Source organism: Pelophylax lessonae, assembly GCF_965119305.1.
Source record: "Pelophylax lessonae genome assembly, chromosome: 11".
Lineage (NCBI taxonomy): Eukaryota > Metazoa > Chordata > Amphibia > Anura > Ranidae > Pelophylax > Pelophylax lessonae.
The window spans coordinates 208,823,666-208,847,272 of NC_138778.1; the positions used below are offsets into that span (position 1 = coordinate 208,823,666).

General features: G+C 44.5%; 1 protein-coding gene across 1 annotated transcript in view; it reads right to left on the reverse strand.

The window, feature by feature from the left end:
• Positions 1 to 23,607, reverse strand: part of RTEL1 (regulator of telomere elongation helicase 1) — a 314,420-nt gene that overhangs the window by 141,460 nt on the left and 149,353 nt on the right. The window contains exons 24-27 of the mRNA XM_082271526.1: positions 8,377 to 8,500; positions 8,040 to 8,214; positions 4,856 to 4,992; positions 4,673 to 4,768 (exon numbers count right to left, since the gene is read on the reverse strand). Of these exons, the coding sequence (XP_082127652.1) occupies positions 4,673 to 4,768; positions 4,856 to 4,992; positions 8,040 to 8,214; positions 8,377 to 8,500 (532 nt within the window). The remainder of the gene's footprint in view (positions 1 to 4,672; positions 4,769 to 4,855; positions 4,993 to 8,039; positions 8,215 to 8,376; positions 8,501 to 23,607) is intronic.

Sequence of the window (23,607 nt, forward strand, 5' to 3'; positions counted from 1 at the left end):
TCATCAAGCTTCACAGTTGTCCATTAGCTGCTATAACAACAACTGTAGATGGAATATGTTCCAGCTAAGGGGAGACAACATGCGAGTGCATCAAGGCTGCAAGGCCGTGTATCTTGTGAGGGGTCCAGAGTGAAATCAGATACTTTAAAGAAGTTTTTTGTTGATCAATCCAAATGGAATTCACAGAAATACCTCTTACAGCATCAACACCGCATGTTCCGACACGGTGCCCATACATTGACAAGTGAAATACACAGAGGTGCTGCCACCAGATGCCTGGGTCTCCCAAGGACTGTCTGAGCATGCAGTGTTGATGCTGTAAAAGAATTTGCTGTGAATCCCATTTGGATTGAACAACAAAAAACTTCTTTAGGTATTTCATTTCACTCTGTACCCCTGACAAATTACACGGCCTTGCAGCCTTGATGCACTCACATGTTGTCTCCTCTTAGGCTACATTCACACCTGAGCGTAGCGTTTTCGCACGTTTTTTACCGCGATTTTACAGCGATTTACAGGCATTTTTTGTGCAGGCGTTTTTAGATTGAATAGAGACCAATGGAAAACGCCTGTAATCTGCCCAAAAAGAAGCTCATGTACTTTTTTGAGCGTTGGGCGTTTTGCTCACAGCGTCAAAATGCTCAGATTAGAACAGGGGCCATTGAAATGAATAGGATTTGTCTTGTTGGGCGTTTTGAGAGCTGATCATAGAGCAGAAAAACTCCCCAAAAACGCCCCAAAACACCTACATGTGAACGGAGCCTTAGCTGGAACATATTTGATCTACAGCTGTTATAGCAGCTAATGGACATCTGTGACGCTTGATGAGGACAAACAAATTGCTTTGAAGAAGCGGTTCTAATATACCGTGAAACATGTTAGCAACTATCTAGTGGCAATACCATATCCATAGCCACTAAAATAATGATAGCAACCCTTCAGTGGGCACCAGGGGCAACTACCAATGCGATGGATGCCCTCGTTGCCCATGGGTGCTTGAGGGCACCACGTACAGATTGCCTAGCGGTGACCTATTCTCGCCTCGTACACATGCAAATTGTGGCACTGGAGGTGTAATATACCTCATGATATGTGATAGTACTGCATATTACGATGGAAAAACTAGGCGTGAATTACGCCAATGAATCGGCAACCATCTATATTATTCCAACAGTGGCAAGCTAACAGCTATCGGTCGACACAAGAATCAATGAAATACCACAGTGCTCAACAGTGCCATGGTAGTTCCTTGAGAACTACAAGCCGACAGCACAAAAGGCTGTCGGTAGTTGTAGTCCATTCATTTACAGAACACTGAATAAATGACACGGCCAAAGCCCCACACAGCCGCGTTTTATTTATATTGTTGCAGCGAACAAGGGGAGAAGACCCCCCCACTGGCTGCCAAAACTGGGATTGGCGGATGTGGGGCTGGTACATTTGTAACATGTTACGCTCTGAATATGGTGTAACATGTTACAAAAGGTAACCTTATCCTGTAAAGAAGTCAATGCCAATCAAGTCACTTTGGGGTTTATTTACTAAAGTTAAAGAGTGCAAAGTTAGTCAAATTTCTGCATCGAAAACCAATCAGCTTCTAACCTCAGCTTGTTAAATTAAGTTTTGGCAATAAAACCTGGAAGCAGATTGGTTTCTTTGCAGAAATGTAACTTATTTTACACTCTCTAGCTTTAGTGAAAAAAAAAACCCTTAGAAACAACACGACCTGGAATTTTAGACCAGGAATAATCTGTTCCCTTGTTTCTGCACCATTGTAAGCAAGGCGCTAAAAGTGTATAATAGTGTCAGAGCACAACCGTCAAGAGAAAAGTGAACAAATACAGGCCCCCTGACATATGATACCGTTATGCACTCTCAGGTTCTAACAGACAATGGGGTTAATTTATCAAAACTGTAGAGTGCAAAACCTGGTGCAGCTAGGCATGGTAGCCAATCTAATTTTATTTTGGTCATTTAATTTTAAGGGATTGTAAAGGCAGAAGGATTTTTTTAATACATTAAGATAAAAAAAAAACGTCTGTGTGCAGCAGCCCCCTAATACTAAAAGGTCATACACACTTGACGAAAATCGGACGAAATATCCTCCGATTTTTCTCTGTCTTCTCAGCGTTCATTACCGTTTTTAGTAGACAGTGCATAAATGTTCACGAAATTTCTCGTCCGATTTTTCTTTATTTTTGGCACATTTGTTCCTAGACTTCCGGGTAGTCAGCAACTTCAGATCATGCGTGGTCTTTCGTATACGATTTTTCATGGACGTACTGCATACACATTAAACGAAAATCGGTCGTCTGGGGACGGACGAAAAAATTTTTGGTGGTTGTCCCTCCGTTTTTTTTCGTTGAAAATGTCGGCATCGGCTGCTGAAAGTTGTGTACACACTAGGCGAAAATTGGACGATTTCACATCGGGCGGGAATTTTCGGCAGATTTTCTACTAGTGTGTACCCCACTTTACCTGAGCCTCATCTTTATCCAGCAATGTTGCAGGAGTTTCTCAGATGCTCGGGACTCCCCCCCTCATTGGCTGAGGCAGCGGTGCAGCAGGACTGGCTCTCGCTACTGTCGAAGTCAGCCGGCCAATCAGGAGAGAGAGGGGGTGGGTCGGGTCACAGATCCATGTCTGAATGGACACAGGGAGCTGTGACTCTGCTCGAGTGCCCCCACAGCAAGCTGCTCGTATAACATGTTTATTTAAAAAAAAAAGAGAGAGAATTTACAATCACTTTAGGCTTTGATGAAAAAACATGGAAGCAGATTGGTTTCTATGCACAGCTGCACCAGATTTTGCAATAAACCCCATTGTATGAAGTCAGTTTACAGGGCAGATGACTCCTTACCATTGACTCTCAAGTTAGTGATATTAACTAAATAAGGAAGCAAATACAAAAACATTGTTTAACAAGTTTTTACAACTTAAGTGCCCCCAACTCCGACACACTCCAGATATAAAACAAACTGTAACAAGAGCCTGCGCATTCTTGGTCATGCAGTGGCTGCAATTTACATAACAAAAGAATAAAGCTTCTGGGGTTTCAAGGAAATACATTGAGGAAGCTTAGGCACCTCTTCCTCATGCTGTACTCTTCTAAAACCAGTTGAATGGGATTGAAGAGGTTATGGAGTTGATTTACTAAAACCAAAGAGTGCAAAATCTGGCGTAGCTGTACATAGAAACCAATCACCTAACTTCAGCTTGTTCAATAAAACTTTGACAATAAAACTTGGAAGCTGATTAGTTTATATACAGAGCTACACCAGATTTTGGACTCTCCAGCTTTAGTAAATCAACCCCTATGAGTACACTTTATCCACCCTTAAAGATGATTGTCCAAACAAATCATAATGCCTGAAACCAATTTTGCAACTTTGACATACTGTATGTTAGTAAAACTGTACATATCTTTGCAACTACTTTTCTCCACTTGAATGGAGAAGATATAATGGGGGAGATTTTGCTAAAACTGGAGGGTGAAAAATCTGGTGCACCTCTGCATAGAAACCAATCAGCTTCCAGGGTTGATTGGCAAAGATTAATTGAACAAGCTGAAGAAATAAGCTGATTGGCTACCATGCACACCAGTTTGTGAGTGCTCCAGTTTTAGTAAATCTCCCCCAGTGTATCTTTTTCTCCATTCAAGTGAAGAAAATGTACAGGGGCGGGTTGTACAGTTACTGATCCCCGTGATAACCAATCTGAGGCTACCTCAGTGATCATGTGATCGAGAGCCAGTCCTCCCAGCTCCCGATCGTTAGTATGAGACCCAGAACTGTCTGCGACGGCTCAGTGTCATTGCTGGGTGCGCGCCGCGCAGCATGCTCCCAGCACAAACACAGGTATGCACATACACAGTTCCACAGAAGAATCATTCCAGTGAGGACACATAGTATGTGTGTACGCTTGCTGTCACAGGGTTAAGGCGGCCATAGATGGTTAGAATCTGAACCATATATGGGCAGACTGAATGTACCCAAGTTGATCAATCATTCAACTTGAATACAACTAGCCTGCCGGATTGTGCTTGCGATTATCGCTAGCAGCTGTTCTAGCCGCTAACAATAATCACTGTGTTCTCCTTGCAGGGATGGCTTCCCCCGCCAGGAGAGATTCCCCAGTAAACACTGACAGTGCTGATGGGGGAAATCAAGCAAACTTCTTTCCTACAAACCTTGGTAGCAGGAAAGAAATTCGCTCCATCTATGGCAAACCTTTAGCCAGGTACACCCGGGCCACATGTCGGGAGACATTAGGCAGTTCAAAAAAAAAAAAAGGCTGACATTTGGCCCGTGTGTATGTCGATCTGTCCAACAGAAGCTGGCCAAGCAGTCTGCTCCTGTCAAGGGAGTATGCTGGAGAACCAGCAGCCGACCAACTCCCAATCAGAGCTCTTAGCCAATGGCGAAGAGTGCTGATCAGAGAGTTCTGGCGGGGGGCTGTCCCCCCTGTCAGAACAAAACAGCTCAGTGGGGGTGATTGCTGTACTTACTTTGCATAGTAAGTACAGCGGCTTCGTCCAGAGCTGTGAGGTTTTTTTCGTTCAACTTGCTGGGTTGAACGGAAAAAAAAACTATTGTGTGTACCAGGCTTTAATCATCAATAATCTTACGGAAGTAGATGTTAATCATTTGTAACAATTTTAAGAAATCCTGACATTGTTTTGAACAATTTTGATCTTTTTCTTTCCTCCTCTTCTCTCATCATCCAGTCTCTTATCATACTGTAGAGATAGCGTGGACAGACGTGTAGCCTGTAACAATAGAAAAAAAGAACTAATGCCTCCTTTAAAGGTATCCAGAAATATGAGTCTATAACAAGTCACACTCGTCATTTCCACCTTCGCATCGGAGCTCAGGTCCTCTTGAAGTCTCATTTCACTGTGATCCAGAGCATCCAGTAGGCTAGCTGGACGGTGGGTGGTGACCCCTAAACTCTGTTCATACCCGTCACAAAAGTCAGACTCTTGGCTTCCCCCTAAGATATAAAAATACAAACCATTCACAATTTGTTACAGAAGACAAATTCATTCATTCATTCCATTCAAATGGACCTGAACTTTGCTATTTTATAAGAAATAAAAATGTTAATCATGCTGTAGTATCATGAAAATGCTCCATATAGGGTAGATTAATTAAAACTGGAGTGTGCAAAATCTGGTGCAAAAGCTGTACATGGAAACCAAACAGCTTCCAGGTTTTTTTTGTCAAACCTTTAGGCTGCTTGGCTACCATGCACCTTTTTTAGTAAATCAATCCCTAGGATTGGGAATCCTCCTGAAAAAACGTTACGTATTCTAGGTATTCCTTGAGCCTCATAGCTGCATAATTCACAGGTGTCAAACTGGCGGCCCTCCAACTATTGCAGAACTACAAGTCCCAAGAGGCATTGCATGGCTGATAGTTCCAAGCATGACTGCCACAGGCAGAGGCATGATGGGACTTGTAGTTCTGCAACAGCTGGAGGGCTGCCAGTTTGATATCCTGCATGAGTTTCAGCCTCTGACTACATGTCTCATGAGATTTGGTGATGTGACTCCTGTTCTGCTTACTGTTCTTGCAGAAGAAGCTGTACCTCAAGAGCCTGCGGTGCTAAGATCTAGGGATCGACCGATTACCGTCAAGGCCGATATACACTTTCCCCAATATATCGTAATCGGCCCCAGAGGTGGCCGATATTGCCGATATTTCGGGAAAGTACTTGTACCGGAGTGATGCCTGCAGCTAGAGACAACATCCCCGATACTGGCGTCCATAGCCAACGGTCGGCTGTCTTGTAATGACAACCGATGCGGCTGAGAAGCCGCTTGGCTGTCATTACAAGGAGCGGGAGGGTACGTCCCCCCCTCCTGCCGCGGCTCGCCCGGGTCCCCCATCCCGCCAGGAGACCCGGGCACCCAGCCTGCACGGACACCGAAGACCCGATTAAAGCCGCATTCGGCTCTGATCGGGTATCCATGTAAAAACCCGGAAGTGATGTCATGACATCACTTCCGGGTACTCGGCGCCAAGTTAAAAAAAATGACAGCATTCAAAACAGCCAAACTTGGCGTTTTGAATGCTTTTAAGTGCAGGAGGGGTTTGGGGTCTTTTACCCCCAGATCCCTCCACAACAGTACCTGGCAAGTGCTAAAAATAAAAAAATAAAATTTAATTTTCAATGTAAAAAAATATCGGCCGATACCGATATTCAATGAATATTTCAAATATATTATATATTCCAAAATATCGGTATAGGCAACGAAAAAAACAATATCGGTTGATCACTACTAAGATCTTCCCGCTTTTGCTGCATTCATTCTGTGAGTTTGAGAATCCTCCACCTCTCCTGCAGCTTCTCGATTACTAAATCCAACCACCCCCCCACCCCCCCAAACACTCAGTAATCAGACCACCAATCAGTAAAGGAAAGGGAAATGCCAACATGAGGAAGCTAAGCCCTACCTCCAACTAGAACTTTGTCATTACAAAGAGACAGAGGGATTGATATACTAAAACTGGAGAGTGCCAAATATGGTGCAGATGTGCATGGTAGCCAATCAGCTTCTAACTTCAGCATGTTCAGTTAAGCTTTAACAAAAAAAGCTGGAAGCTGATTGGTTTCTATGCAGAGCTGCACCAGATTTTGCACTCTCCAGTTTTAGTAAATTAACCCCGGAGTGTACATCAAGGCATAGTAATACAGTAATAGGGAAAAGAGCTGCACGGAGCCACAGGTAATACTGGTAATAAGAGCTTCTTTGTGCACAGCTTCCAGAGCTCAGGTCCTCTAAGGCAGCGTTTTTCAACCAGTGTGCCGCGGCACACTGGTGTGCCGTGAAGAGTCCCCAGGTGTGCCGTGGGAAAATTACCCCATCTGATCTACAAACTGTGTTGGCCACTCAGTTAAGCCTTGTTGTTACAGCGGTTCTGGTCCGCTGTCTAAAGCTCACCTCCTGCTGCCACAGGCATTTGGGAAGCTGTGCGGGCCGTCCGATCGCATCTTGCCAACCGATGAGGTCATTGGTTGCTAGAGGCTGGTCAAGCGTACGCACAGCTTTCTGGGATGTGCGAGACGCAGGTCCCAGCAGACGCTGGCTGGCGCGCTTTTCCCGAGGGGAGGTGAAGCAGAGCATGAGGAGAGGAGGAAGAACAGGGAGGAGGCTTTTCAGTGGCTGCATATGAGCTCCTCTGAGCTCCATGAGGTACAGCAATTGTACCTGTAATTTACCTGCATGTTTTTGTTTTAGGTATAATTGCAGGCATGGTGATTGTTTTTTTTTTTTTAATGCAATATAAATATACATAAGATATGTTGGTTATTATTATTATTGGTAATAGTAACTATATTTCTTTAATGGTAACTGCACTTATTTTTATTTTGTCTTCCGCTTGCACATTGCTCTGCTGCAGTTTGGCCGCAGTGCAAGTGTAGCGCAGGGTACCCGCGGTTTTCATGTGCATTACCTGCAGTTTCCTATAGACTTCTATTATGTCCCTCATTTTTGGTGTGCTTTCAGAAAATGTAGGACATAATAGAAGTTGATGAGAAACGGCAGGTAACGCACATGAAAAGTGCAGGTACCCTGCGCTACACCTGCAATGCAGCGAGTCATAGTTAAATATACGTTCCGGCTCTGAAATGGTTTATCGGGGTTATGGCTGAAGATATCAGCCATAACCTCAGTATTGTTTTTTACAGCCCACGGCTGGCTTCCTAATGAAAGGGTTCCAAGCAGCACATGAGCCACTGGAATGCTTTCAGAAGCAGCGGGAGGGGATGTACCCCCCTCCCACCGGCTCACCCGAGAAGCAATCCAATAGTGCAGCCGGCTTGTCCCAGGGGGCGATGAAAGAGTATATCCTCTTTAATAGCCTCTATGGCCTTGGAGGGCCAGAGCGACGTCATGTTGTTCCGTCCAGTCCAGGCTGCATTTTTGGTTGGTGTGCCTTGAGATTCTTCCAGATTTTAAAGTGTGCCTTGGGTGAAAAAAGGTGGAAAAACACTGCTCTAAGGAATCATCTGCAAGATCATCTGACCCTTACCGCCATCTCTCTTCCGCTTTAAGCTTGGTACATGAGAGTCCAGTGCCTTTGCTTTTTTTAAGGTATCACGAAGGCTGGATGACGCACGAGAGGACTGAGAGAGTGCAGAGGAGTCCAGGGATAACACAGGAGGGCCGCCATCTTTTTTAACTTTCTGGGGTCCAGGCGGTGGCATCTATATATGAGACAAAATAGTGAATTGCCCCCTTCAAAAGGGATGTTGCCTTTTATCATTATGATTTTGAAAACTGAAGTTAAATTAAGTCACTTTTGAAACTAAGGGGATCATATGCTGGTCCTGTCCTTTACCAAATACTTGTTTTCTTCATTAACTCACAATTTTCTGTGCTACACGGAAGAACTGAGACACGTCACGGATGATATGACCGAAATTGTCATAAACACGTAGGTATGGACGGACCCAGGAGGGAAGTTGTGAGCGAGAATCATTATGCGTGAACCTGGGCAAATGAAAAGAAAAAAAAAAAAACACAGATTTTTAGTACAGAAAAAATACAGAATTTTGACATCACCGACCAGCGTCTCCACCCCCATCCAATCAAAGAACGTTTTGCACTCATTCAGAAAATGCAATCTCAACAACTATACATGTAGCTGCAACTTTTACAGGCACAAAATAAATGTGATAAACTATATAAAAAAATAAAATAAAATAATAATTAAAAGTCACGGATCTCTTTATCAACCACTTGCCCTGCGGAAGGATTTCCCCCCACCCCCCCTTCATAACCAGGCTATTTTTTTTGAGATACAGCACTGCGTTACTTTAACTGCCAATTGCGCAGTAGTGCAACAATGTACCCAAATAAAATGTATGTAAAATTGTTTCCCCACAAATAGAGCTTTCTTTTGGTGAAATTTGACCACCTTTTTTTTTTTTTTTTCTCTTTTTTTTTGCACAATAAAACAAAAAAAAAAAAAAAAAAGAAGACTGACAATTTTGAAAAAAAAAAAAAAAAAAAAGTTTTTTTTTACTTTCTGCTATAAAACATAACCAATAATAAAAATGTATTGTAAAAAAAATAAAAAGTCTTCAAAAATTTAGGACAATATGTATTCGGCTACATATTTTTGGTAAAAAAAATCTGAGTGAGTGTATATGGATTGGCCTGTGCGAACGTTAAAGCGTCTACAAACTATGGGATATATTTATGGAATTTTTTATTTTTTTTATTATACTAGTAATGGTGGCAATCAGCGATTTATAGCGGGACTGCGATTTTGCAGCAGACAATTGAACACTGACACTTTTCTGGGAACCAGTGACACTAATACAGTGATCAGAACGTAAAATATGCAGTCACTGTACTGACACTGGCTGGGAAGGGGTTAAACATCTAGGGCAGTCAAAGGGTTAACTACGTGCCTAACCAGTGTTTTTGTGTACATAGTGTGCTGCTTTTACTAAAGGATGTGATGATTTCTAGTCCCTGCTTTGCAGAGATATAGAATACATCGCTTCCCCCCCTGTTAGAACTGAGATATGCCTTGTTTACATATCTCAGTTCTCTGTGTATTGCCAATGATCGGCGGGTGGCAGAGGAAACTGAGTGCCCGGCATCTGCAGATCAGCTTCTGCTATGAATTATTACAGCAGAAGTGGAACACCCCCTACAGTCGGAAGTGCAGAATCACATATATCCCTACAGGTGGAAGTGCAGAATCACGTATACCCCTACAGGCGGAAGTGCAAAATCACGTATATCCCTACAGGTGGAAGTGCAGAATCACGTATACCCCTACAGGTGGAAGTGCAGAATCACGTATATCCCTACAGGTGGAAGTGCAGAATCACGTATGTCCCTACAGGTGGAAGTGCAGAATCACGTACACCCCTACAGGTGGAAGTGCAGAATCACGTACACCCCTACAGGTGGAAGTGCAGAATCACGTATATCCCTACAGGTGGAAGTGCAGAATCATGTATACCCCTACAGGTGGAAGTGCAGAATCACATATACCCCTACAGGTGGAAGTGCAGAATCCCGTATATCCCTACAGGTGGAAGTGCAAAATCACGTACACCCCTACAGGTGGAAGTGCAGAATCACGTATCCCCCTACAGGTGGAAGTGCAGAATCACGTATATCCCTACAGGTGGAAGTGCAGAATCACGTATATCCCTACAGGTGGAAGTGCAGAATCACGTATATCCCTACAGGTGGAAGTGCAGAATCACATATACCCCTACAGGTGGAAGTGCAGAATCACGTATATCCCTACAGGCGGAAGTGCAAAATCACGTACACCCCTACAGGTGGAAGTGCAGAATCACGTATCCCCCTACAGGTGGAAGTGCAGATCACGTATACCCCTACAGGTGGAAGTGCAGAATCACATATACCCCTACAGGTGGAAGTGCAGAATCCCGTATATCCCTACAGGTGGAAGTGCAAAATCACGTACACCCCTACAGGTGGAAGTGCAGAATCACGTATCCCCCTACAGGTGGAAGTGCAGAATCACGTATATCCCTACAGGTGGAAGTGCAGAATCACGTATATCCCTACAGGTGGAAGTGCAGAATCACGTATATCCCTACAGGTGGAAGTGCAGAATCACGTATATCCCTACAGGTGGAAGTGCAGAATCACGTATATCCCTACAGGTGGAAGTGCAGAATCACGTATATCCCTACAGGCGGAAGTGCAAAATCACGTACACCCCTACAGGTGGAAGTGCAGAATCACGTATCCCCCTACAGGTGGAAGTGCAGAATCACGTATATCCCTATAGGTGGAAGTGCAGAATCACGTATATCCCTATAGGTGGAAGTGCAAAATCACGTATATCCCTACAGGTGGAAGTGCAGAATCACGTATATCCCTATAGGTGGAAGTGCAGAATCACGTATATCCCTATAGGCGGAAGTGCAGAATCCCATATATCTATACAGTCGGAAGTGCAGAATCACGTATATCCCTACAGGTGGAAGTGCAGAATCATGTATACCCCTACAGGCAGAAGTGCAAAATCACGTACACCCCTACAGGAGGAAGTGCAGAATCCCATATATCCCTACAGTCGGAAGTGCAGAATCACATATATCCCTACAGGTGGAAGTGCAGAATCACGTATACCCCTACAGGCGGAAGTGCAAAATCACGTATATCCCTACAGGCGGAAGAGCAAAATCAGGTACACCCCTACAGGTGGAAGTGCAGAATCACGTATCCCCCTACAGGTGGAAGTGCAGAATCACGTATATCCCTATAGGTGGAAGTGCAGAATCACGTATATCCCTACAGGTGGAAGGTCAGAATCACGTATATCCCTACAGGTGGAAGTGCAAAATCACGTACACCCCTACAGGTGGAAGTGCAGAATCACGTATATCCCTACAGGTGGAAGTGCAGAATCACATATATCCCTACAGGCGGAAGAGCAAAATCACGTACACCCCTACAGGTGGAAGTGCAGAATCACGTATCCCCCTACAGGTGGAAGTGCAGAATCACGTATATCCCTATAGGTGGAAGTGCAGAATCACGTATATCCCTACAGGTGGAAGTGCAGAATCACGTATATCCCTACAGGTGGAAGTGCAAAATCACGTATATCCCTACAGGTGGAAGTGCAGAATCACGTATATCCCTATAGGTGGAAGTGCAGAATCACGTATCCCCCTACAGGTGGAAGTGCAGAATCACGTATATCCCTATAGGTGGAAGTGCAGAATCATGTATATTTACGTGATTCTGCACAGTAGAGCTTCCCTGTAGCGGTAAAATTGCTAAGGGGCAGACATTAAGTGGTTAAACAAATGTGATAAAATCATACAGCATGCTGGAGGGAGCCCATTGCTTTCTTTTTCTGGGGGAGGGGGGTTGGGGGAGGCTGCGCCCTTTCGTGGACACAGTTTGTGCCCATTCGGGGTGTCTGGGGTGGGGCGGGGCCTCTGCTTGCTGGTCTGTTATTCGGCTTGGTGGGTCCTTTGGACTCTAGCTGTAACTCCTTTTGAAGAACCTCAGTTTTAGGACTTGGTGTATCCTGATGTCAAACTTTTTACTATTGACTTCTTTGTTGCCAATAATGTTATGATTCATGTACTGACAAGCGCTGTTGTGGTGCGTGGTACTTTTCTGTATGCTACTCCCTTTTCTATGTTTTACTATTTTGCTGTTTTGTTTAAACTCAATAAAAAAACTATTGAATACTAAAATCATACAGCATGCCTATTCCAACATGCAATACAATATTATTATTATTATACAGGATTTATATAGCGCAAACAGTTTGCTTGGTGCTTTACAAAATGAAGGCAGACAATACAGTTACAATACAATTTGGTATAAGAGGAATCAGAGGGCCCTGCTCATTAGAGCTTACAATTTTAGAAAGAGACAAAAAGGTAATAAATGAGGGGAGTGAGCTGATGGAGAAAGTAAAAACACAGTGTATTAGTGAGAAGCAGGATAGGCTTCTTTAAAGAGAAGGGTTTTCAAGGATCGTCTAAAGACTAATAGATTCAGAGAGTCAGATAGATTGGGGTAGCGAGTTCCACAGGATGGGAGAAGCTCGGGAGAAGTCCTGGAGGCGAGCATGGGAGGAGGTGACAAGGGAGCTAGAGAGCAGGAGGGTCTTGGGAGGCCTGAAGAGAGCGGTTTGGTTGGTGATCTGAGACCAGGTTAGTGATGTAGCTGGGAGCAGAGTTCTGGGTGGCTTTGTAAGTTGTTGTTAGCACTTGAACACTGATCAATGAACACTGGGGAACAGTCACAAGAGTTGCCGTTAATGCCAACAATTGGACTTAAAATATTTGTCCAGACCATCTGCACCTCATAGGTATTTAAGGTCATAAGGTTGTCAAAATAACTTATTGAACGTTGGCATACTGTGGCATATAGCAATGCTCCGGTATATGCAAATGCCTTTGTTCTTTTTGACTAAGTCTTATGCCTAGCTACTCCTGTGGAGCGGAAGCCAATACCCAATAGTGATTATTTTGAGGCGGCGGCGACTGTCGGAGGACGTAAGAGAAATAATTTATTGAACGTTGGCATACTGTGGCATATAGCAATGCTCTGAGTTAACATATCAGAAAATACAAACCATTGTCTGATTGGCAGCCATGCTGAGTGGAGGACCTCCTGTGCTCACAATGCATCAAGCCAAGAGTTTGGCACATGACCCAGAAGCTAGTGGATATCACTGGAGCAGCAATGTCTACTTCTGAGGCTTCCAGCTTCCAGGGGCATCAGTCAAGTATGGTATATACATCGCTACATTGGTCCAGGCTGTATAAAATATCCATACTTGAAATTCCTTTTTAGGGAAGACTTTAGTGAAGTGTTTAACATGCAGACACCCATGGTAATAATTGACATTGTATTTCCCAATGGCATGCCTACCTTGTGAGCCATGTCCTTAATCATTTCTATGAGCTATGCATTTTGCTATTTTAACAGCTACCATGGTATCTTCCCCAAAAAAGGTATTAGTCCGTTAGTCAGAGGTGATATCAAACTACAGTTTATGAGTAAGAATTGTGAATATGCAAGCAAAGGAAGCAGCCGGTGTGATAATAATGAACCACTGATTGCAAAGAAGTGTACTGATGATGTTCAAACCTATAATATGATATTACTAAACTATAAAGAATGTGTCAACATTGTTGCTTGTATTATTCAGTAACTGAGGCTGCAGACAGAAGATAAAATTAAACCGGTACAGAGTTCACACTCAATGTGACTTTGATGTGGACCAACAGGGACAAATATGCATCAATACCAATGACGTCATAATGAGAAATGCATGCAAACAGCACCCAAAATCAGGGCAAATTAACAGTAGCATTGTAGTTTCCAAAAACATTGCAAGTAGGACACGAAGCAATGATCATTTGTTCAAAGCCACGTAACCGTTACAAGAAAAGAGCGTAATGTTAGATAATCTAGAGTGTGTAGAGAGTTAATAATAGGTATATTTTCTCACTAACGTGAGTAGAAAGAAAGCACAATCAGGAAACACAACAAGAGGAGGGGGGTGGGGGAAGAAATGAATGGTGGGGACCAGAGAGAGAGGAAGAGAGATTTGTGGGGGGGTTGTAAGAAAAGAAGAAATAGCGGCAGCGTTGGGCGAAAGATGAGAAGTAGGAAGAAAGCCAGAAGGCGCGGGGAACCAGCACCAAGGCTCAAGCGCCCGTAGGGGGCATCGCATACTAGCTCATTATGAAATACTTACCTTAGAACGAAGCCCCCGCAGTGCCGCCCGATCAGCGGCAGGACGGCCGACATGTTTGGCTGTCCTGCTTCCTGGTCCGCATCCACCGGCCATCTGACTGGTCGGAGGCGCGATTACGTCACTTCCGCGCATGCACGCGGGAGCCGCTGTTCACGGAACAGGGCTCAAAAGTAACGGCACGGGTGGCCGTTTCTTCAGAGCGCATGCGCCGATGACGTCATCGGCTGCATTAACCACTTGCCGTCTGCCGCACGACTACTTAATGCGGCGGTCAGCCCCGTACAGGCAAAGTGACATAGTACTACGTCGCTCGCCTACGAGCCTCTAGGGGGCAATTTAGTTTGGGTACAGCGTTGCATGACCGCGCAATTGTCAGTTAAAGTCGCACAGTGCCGAATCGCAAAAAGTGGCCCAGACGTAAGACAGCAAAATCCTCCGATGGTAAAGTGGTTAAAAGTAAATATCCCCTAAACGGTGCAAGGTGAGGAGATATTTACAGTACCTATAGGTAAGCCTTATTAAAGGCTTACCTATAGGTACAAGTTCTAAGAGAGGGTTTCCAACCTCTTTAAGGCTAAAATCCAAGAAGGTAGAAAAACATCAATACAGTTGTCTATCCATTAGGTGTATATGTTTATGCAAAATAGTTTAAACATCAGTATTGGTCTTTATTTAGTTTCCTGTAATCCTCTGCACAGCTGCAGTCAGTCCACATAAAAAATAGGTAACATTTGCCTCGTTTCCACTGAGCGGATCGGTTCGGGTCGGTTCGGTACGGTACGCTAATTTGAGTGTTTCCATTATGAAAGTGGCCCATACAACCGAACCAAACCGCACCATTCCTGGTCCTGCTTCAGATGTAGGGCCATAGGAAATGGTACGGTACGGTTAGGGCGGAGCTACTGGCGTCACACGATAGAGTCCTCTGATTGGCGGACAGGAAACCATCAATGCTCACGTCAAATGAAAGAGCAAAACAAACACCTCATTTGGTGTAAACCCCGCATGGTTCCTGGTGGCCCGACTTGCAGTGGAAACGCTCACCTGAATAGACCGGACCATTCTAACCCTTCCAAACTGTACCGACCCGAACCGTTCCGCTCAGTGGAAACGAGGCAATTGTGTGCCAATCATGCCTCTCATGTCTTGCACAGTGCTGCCCATCTAACATTGTTCATTTGTTTAAGAAAAAATAAAAATCACAAAAATCCTGCGCTAAAATGAAAAATCTATGTGAATAAATAATAGGACAGTGAAAGCAGCTGAAACACTTGATCTATAGTAAATCAAACAATATAGGAAAAACAAAAATAGTGCAGCGCTATAATATATGGTGCAACCCATACAGTGTATTACAATATAATACAATAAACCGTGCATTTAAATGAAAAGAAAGTCCATTTAAAATAAATAAATAAATGTGAATCCAGCAATTGTGCACAAGTCCCAGAGCAGGCAGTGATAGAACAAGATGCTTGAATCCCAAGGATGGAGCAGGAACACAACCGTGATAAATGTATTAAGTGGTTGCTTACCAGAAGCTTAGGCCTCCAATTTAATGGAACGGCCACACACGCTTAGATGTAGATCCTAATGCAATTCATCCTTCAGGAGTCAGGGAGAGAGATTAATCTACTGCGACCTCTTAGACTAAGAACTCCAGGGATATTGACATATACAATGAGCCGACTTGAGTAAAGCACATCAAAAGAGTATAAAACCGCGGCGTCCCGCGTGTGTGGAAGAGCCGGCGTCTAGGGGGCGTGACAGCTGTGCATCCAGTACCGCCCGACCAGTTTCGTCATACGTGACGTCGTCCGGGGCGTGGAGAGGGATAACCTTACTAGTGAACTGCTGCTTCCTCACTGAGGAGTCACAGGCTTGGTCAGGTCCTTGACAAGGCTGTATAGCTTTGTTATGCTGAAGACAGGAGGGAGCTGCAAGACCTGGTATTGCTGTCTGGAAATGAGTGCTTGGATCAAAAGACAGGCTTGTAGGCAAGTTCATACTATTTTCTCCAATGCAGGTACCACTCATCCGCAGCAGCAATGCAGTTTCTCTATAGTTTCCTCAGTAACAGAGAGGCAGCATGTGATTGGATGCTGGCACCTCATGTGACTTTGGCAGCCATCTTAAGTCAGGCAGAGTCCATTTAAGTTCCTGGCTCCTGGGTTTGGCATGTATTTTACATGTTTAGCAGGTACAGGTTACCTATCTGGCAGGGAAAGTGCATAGTGTCAGGCAGAGGTTCCTGTGGATTAGGGAAACTGCAGGGACACGTCATCTTTCTGTAAGCCTCCCCATCTGGGTACTGACCAGCCAGGCAATGTACCACCCCTCGTGACAGATGCTGTAGGCACACCTGAGGCCCACTTCTTTTGACACATCTGTTATATGCTGTGAGTTCTCCCAGTCTGATTGCCTTCCCCAGGGCCTGTTCTGTATTGCTAAACATTAATTACAATATACTTCAGTGTCTCTGCACTGGGACTGAGTTTTTTTTGCCGCCGTATCATGACGCACCTACCCACAGGCTAAACAGATCTTTTAGCAAGAAATAGAATTATATGGCTTCAAGCCCGTGCATTTCAGTAAAGAGGATAACTTTTTCTAAATGTTATCTTTTCTGCTGCTCCTTCTGGTGAAATGTAAGCTGGACTTTGAATGAAGTATGTGTGAACAGTTCCACAGAACCTGAATCATTTTTAAATGACATCACATTTCTCTGTAACCTGCCACTATAACATCATCACCAAACATGTCCGGATTTGGAAAGCCCAGCTCTCTAGTAGTTCTTATGAAGTCCCTGTCTGTTCTCAGAACCTTGAAAGTACCTTAGTTCACTTCCTTCATAAAAACAGACGGAAAAATAGAAAAACTCACAAAGGATGTTCAGTATTATAGATGTAGAAAAATAACAGATGACTCGAATTCAGGAAATGGAAGAGGATTAGTAGGTCTTTGTAAAGGCGAACCAGATGTTTTTGGTGGCAGCACTTTGGCACAGGACTGTGAAAATTCCATGCCACTGCTTTCAAAACAGGATATGGCAAACCTGTGATGGGGCTAGTTTAGTTTTAGAGATTAATTCAAGAGTTAGGTTGGATTGGCTTAGTGTTAAGTGTTGGATGTATTGTTATGTTTGGTATAAGCTTAGGGTTTAACAAAGTTAAAGTCTATTTAAATCTCAACAATGAACTCCTGTTTGCTCCCTTTGGTCTGTGAAATATACCACTGAACATGTTTTGATATAGCTGGTTGAGAAGTACAAAACTCCTGCAATAAATCTAGTGAACCGATAACTTCCTGCGCTCTCTCTACCACCGCTTCCCTGCTGTCAGTCAGAATTGTCCCTATTGTTCTGTGTGGAATAGAGAACACCAAGAACAGAAAGCATAGTGTGCCAACAAAGTGACCAGAGGCCCACTTTCTGCTACAGTGCCACAGGTACTCAGCAGTGTTTTCAACCCTTGTACTGTGCAATTCTTCTCTTTCTAGCTTGCAATAAACCTGGTTGATCCTGCCAGTGCCTGTGTCCCCCTGCCTCTGCTGACCATGATAATCATGGCTGCTGAGCCCTGACTATTGTGGTCAGGTTACGTGTCTCAGTCATCCGCAGCCCTGGTCTCTCCTCTGACAGTTTCTACCCCCCGCCCTACTTGTCAGCATGAGAGCGTTTCCTCCCTGCCCCTCTGCCGCTTCTCAGATGCATAATGCAGCACATATCAATGTATGCCATGCAGATATGCTGCCTTAACGAAAGTGTAATTATTTAAAATGAAAAGGAGAAGTACCGTTTCTGACACCGCAGCTGTACGGTCACAGGATCCCCGTGCTGGCCGGCTGACATCATAAGGGAATCTCGGCCCCTCCAGCTTCTCTCCATAGATCGGGCCCGGCCAGCACAGGGGGATCACGTGACCGCACAGCTGCGGTGTCAGAAACAGTATTTCGCTTTTTCATTTTAAACAAACACTTACACTTTATCCTTGACCCTGGTAATATTCCTGAACTTGGCTATAATACAATTTATATTATCTCTTGCACTGATAGTGTCTGGGGGCAAAGAAAAGAAAAATAAATAAGTGAGAGAGGGGGAAAAGAGAGAGAGAGGAGGGGGAGAGAGAGAGAGAGAGAGAGAGAGAGAGAGAGGAGGGGGAGAGAGAGAGAGAGAGAGAGAGGAGGGGGAGAGAGAGAGAGAGAGGAGGGGGAGAGAGAGGAGGGGGAGAGAGAGAGAGAGAGAGGAGGGGGAGAGAGAGGGGGAGTGAGGGGGAGAGAGGGGGAGTGAGGGGGAGAGAGGGGGAGTGAGGGGGGAGAGAGGGGGAGTGAGGGGGAGAGAGAGAGGGGTAGGGGGGAGAGAGAGAGGGGGAGTGGGGGGGAGAGAGAGAGGGGGGTGAGGGGAGGGCAGCAGGGATGTCACCCTGTGCCCCCAACCCCCGGGGGCAAAGAGTGCCATCCCGGCAACACAATAGCTCAGTGGGAGCAATTTTCTTTCCTATAACCCGTGGTTGCAGGAAAGTAAATTGCATAATCTATGGCCTGCCTTAAGCCTCTTGCACATTCCTGCCTAAAAACACTGCGTTTTTAGGCATACATACATTTGTTTTTAAGAATGTAAATGCAAACCATTGTTTTCAATGTGGCTGTACACACGGGTGTGTAAACACGTGCTGCATATAGATCAGTTTAAAAAAATAAATAAATAAAAATACCGAATTTTTGCGTGTATACGCACAAATTCTCGTTAAGTGCTATACAGCCCGTCCTTGAACTTTTTTCTGCCAGGAGAGTCTGATGTTCACACATCTTTACAGTGTGCAAGAGGCCATAAAGCACAGAGAGGGAGAGAAAAGTGGGGAATTGAGAAAGGAGAGGGAGGGAAAAGTGGGGAAGTGAGATGAGAGAGAAAAGTGGGGAAAGGAGAAGGCAGAGAAAAAAAAAATGGGATTTTTGAATTACCGTAAAATCCATTTCTCTGATGTTCATTGACGGACACAGCTCCTGATCTTAATAACCATTTGGTTATACTGCCCCCCTACAGGAGTAGGACACTAGGCAGAAAAGAACTTGACTACACCTATGAGGCAGTCCCAGGGGGTATACTCCCACTCTCTGCAAAAGGGACTCAGTTTTGTTACAAGCAGTGTCAGAAGAGAAAAACCCAACTCCATAGGGGGATGGGTGCTGTGTCTGTCAACAACCATCAGAGAAATGGATTTTACGCTAAGTCAAAAATCCCATTTTCTCTTTCACTCATTGACGGACACAGCTCCTCATCTTCTTGACTAAGTAAGACGTTCCAAAGCATTGCCAAACATGCGGGGTGGGAACAGCAAGAAAAAAAAAAAAAGGACTTTCCAAGGCTAAACATAGCCAACAAGGTAACATGGAGCGCAACCATAAAACTGGAGCTCACCTTAAAAAAAAATGAAAGCACCTTTAAAGAGGACCAAGCAGTGGTGGCTGGTGCTCAAAATTTTTGGGGGGCGCAAACAGAAAAAATAATAGGCATTGCTTTGCGGCAAAAAAAGCAGCAAAAATTGCATGACTTTGAGGTCACAAAAGTGGGAAAGGGGCCTTCAGTAATCAAAGTATAGAGTGCCCCCATTCAATGCAGAGTTACTACAGCGTGCCCCCATTCAATGCAGTTACTACAGCGTGCCCCCATTCAATGGAGAGTTACTACAGCGTGCCCTCATTCAATGGAGAGTTACTACAGCGTGCCCCCATTCAATGCAGAGTTAGTACAGCGTGCCCCCCATTCAATGCAGAGTTACTACAGCGTGCCCCCATTCAATGCAGAGTTACTACAGCGTGCCCCCATTCAATGCAGAGTTACTACAGCGTGCCCCCATTCAATGCCGAGTTACTACAGCGTGCCCCCATTCAATGCAGAGTTACTACAGCATGCCCCCATTCAATGCAGAGTTACTACAGCATGCCCCCATTCAATGCAGAGTTACTACAGCATGCCCCCATTCAATGCAGAGTTAATACAGCATGCCCCCATTCAATGCAGAGTTAATTCAGCATGCCCCCATTCAATGCAGAGTTACTACAGCATGCCCCTATTCAATGCAGAGTTACTACAGTATGTCCCCATTCAATGCAGAGTTACTACAGCATGCCCCCATTCAATGCAGAATTACTACAGCATGCCCCCATTCAATGCAGAGTTACTACAGCATGCCCCTATTCAATGCAGAGTTAATACAGCGTGCCCCCATTCAATGCAGAGTTAATACAGCATGCCCCCATTCAATGCAGAGTTAATACAGCGTGCCCCCATTCAATGCAGAGTTAATACAGCTTGCCCCCATTCAATGCAGAGTTAATACAGAGTGCCCCTGGCCTCTGGCTGAAACGCGAACTAAATAGTCACTTACAGTACTGAAGACAGTCAGGCTGAGGCTCACAGCAGGCAGCAGGGGTTGGGAGTCGGGACGGGAACGCTTAGGCTCTGGATCCTCTCTCCTCCTCTCACACATCGACGGCGTCCTCCTTCAGCAAGCTGGCTGAGACAAAAGACCGCCGTCTGGGCCGGCTCAGGCGGGAGGCAGACGGTGACGCCCAAGCACCGCCCACCGCCACCAATCACAGGACGGCAAGAGGTGGCAGAGAGATGCGCCCCGAGCACATTCTAAAGGCCGCCAATAAGCATCAGAAAAAAGCACGAGGACAGAAACCCCACCCCCTCCATAGCAGCAGCATTGGCCGGTGCCCGCTGCAATTAAAGGGACACCTTTTTTTTATTTCTCTCTTTCTGCCTGGGGGGGGGCGCCCCTGCACCCACTATGTACCAGCCACCACTGAAAATAATCACATTTTGTTGCTTTGCAGCCTGAAATGAAGCCATACCTGGAATTCTTCTTTAAAGTATGCCCACACTTTTAGGTTAAGTTCACAGTAAACCTCCAATACTAGCATTATTTAGTGTTACATGCTATATGAACACAGATGTTACTGAAGTATTCAATAGAAACCAATCAGCTTCCAGATAATATTGTCAAAGCTTAATTCAACTAGTTAATTCAAAAGTTAGAAACTGACTGGCAACCATGCACAGCTGCACCAGATTTTGCACGCTCTAGTTTTATTTTTTTTTTAGTAAATCAACCCCACAGTATCAATGGATTGAATATTTCACACCATGTTGATTTGCATGCACTGGGAAAGCTTCATGCAAAACCCAACTCTAGACCAAACCTTAGACCCAAGGTGCTTTTTATGTCTGGGACAGCCATTTGTGCAGGGGCTGCACAACAGGATTGGTTAGTAGTAGTATTATTGGTTGCTGGGACACAGGTGGTTGAGTTGCTGAGTGTCTTTGGATATTATGATGCAGGTGGAGTCTGAAGTCAATAAAGATGCACCCAGGGCTTTTTTTTGCTGAAAAAAAGGACCTGGCTGCACCTATGACTAAAATATCACCTTTGGGTGTACTAACTCTTTAAAAGATAAATACATTTTCACGTGTAAAACAGATGGCTGCAAAAAATACAGCATTTGCACTTTCACTTTTTGCTCACCCCTGAGCTAACCAGTTCAACCTCCCCTTCCCTAGATACATACTTACAGTGCCTTGCGAAAGTATTCGGCCCCCTTGAACTTTTCGACCTTTTGCCACATTTCAGGCTTCAAACATAAAGATATAAAACTGTATTTCTTTGTGAAGAATCAACAAGTGGGACACAATCATGACATGGAACGAAATTTATTGGATATTTCAAACTTTTTTAACAAATAAAAAACTGAAAAATTTAGGCGTGCAAAATGATTCAGCCCCCATAAGTTAATACTTTGTAGCGCCACCTTTTGCTGCGATTACAGCTGTAAGTCGCTTGGGGTATGTCTCTATCAGTTTTGCACATCGAGAGACTGAAATTTTTGCCCATTCCTCCTTGCAAAACAGCCCGAGCACAGTGAGGTTGGATGCAGAGCGTTTGTGAACAGCAGTTTTCAGTTCTTTCCACAGATTCTCGATTGGATTCAGGTCTGGACTTTGACTTGGACATTCTAACACCTGGATATGTTTATTTGTGAACCATTCCATTGTAGATTTTGCTTTATGTTTTGGATCATTGTCTTGTTGGAAGACAAATCTCCGTCCCAGTCTCAGGTCTTTTGCAGACTCCATCAGGTTTTCTTCCAGAATGGTCCTGTATTTGGCTCCATCCATCTTCCCATCAATTTTAACCATCTTCCCTGTCCCTGCTGAAGAAAAGCAGGCCCAAACCATGATGCTGCCACCACCATGTTTGACAGTGGGCATGGTGTGTTCAGGGTGATGAGCTGTGTTGCTTTTACGCCAAACAAAACGTTTTGCATTGTTGCCAAAAAGTTAAATTTTGGTTTCATCTGACCAGAGCACCTTCTTCCACATGTTTGGTGTGTCTCCCAGGTGGCTTGTGGCAAACTTTAAACTACACTTTTTATGGATATCTTTAAGAAATGGCTTTCTTCTTGCCACTCTTCCATAAAGGCCAGATTTGTGCAGTATACGACTGATTGTTGTCCTATGGACAGAGTCTCCCACCTCAGCTGTAGATCTCTGCAGTTCATCCAGAGTGATCATGGGCCTCTTGGCTGCATCTCTGATCAGTCTTCTCCTTGTATGAGCTGAAAGTTTAGAGGGACGGCCAGGTCTTCGTAGATTTGCAGTGGTCTGATACTCCTTCCATTTCAATATTATCGCTTGCACAGTGCTCCTTAGGATGTTTAAAGCTTGGGAAATCTTTTTGTATCCAAATCCGGCATTAAACTTCTCCACAACAGTATATTGGACCTGCCTTGTGTGTTCCTTGTTCTTCATGATGCTCTCTGCGCTTTAAACGGACCTCTGAGACTATCACAGTGCAGGTGCACTTATACGGAGACTTGATTACACACAGGTGGATTCTATTTATCATCATTAGTCATTTGGGTCATCATTGGATCATTCAGAGATCCTCACTGAACTTCTGGAGAGAGTTTGCTGCACTGAAAGTAAAGGGGCTGAATAATTTTGCACGCTCAATTTTTCAGTTTTTTATTTAACAAAGTTTGAAATATCCAAAAAATTTCGTTCCACTTCATGATTGTGTCCCACTTGTCGATTCTTCACAAAAAATTACAGTTTTATATCTTTATGTTTGAAGCCTGAAATGTGGCAAAAGGTCGCAAAGTTCAAGGGGGCCGAACACTTTCGCAAGGCACTGTACCTCTAAATCATGTAAGACACTGTTTGGTTCATCCAAATCTATGCCCTGTTAGTGCCTGCACAGAAGATTCCCATCGATTTTTAGGGGCTATGTCCTGAGGCTAGAGATGGTCCCACAGAGGTCTACATGAAGCTAATGCACAGGAGGAGACAGTACAGCGAAAA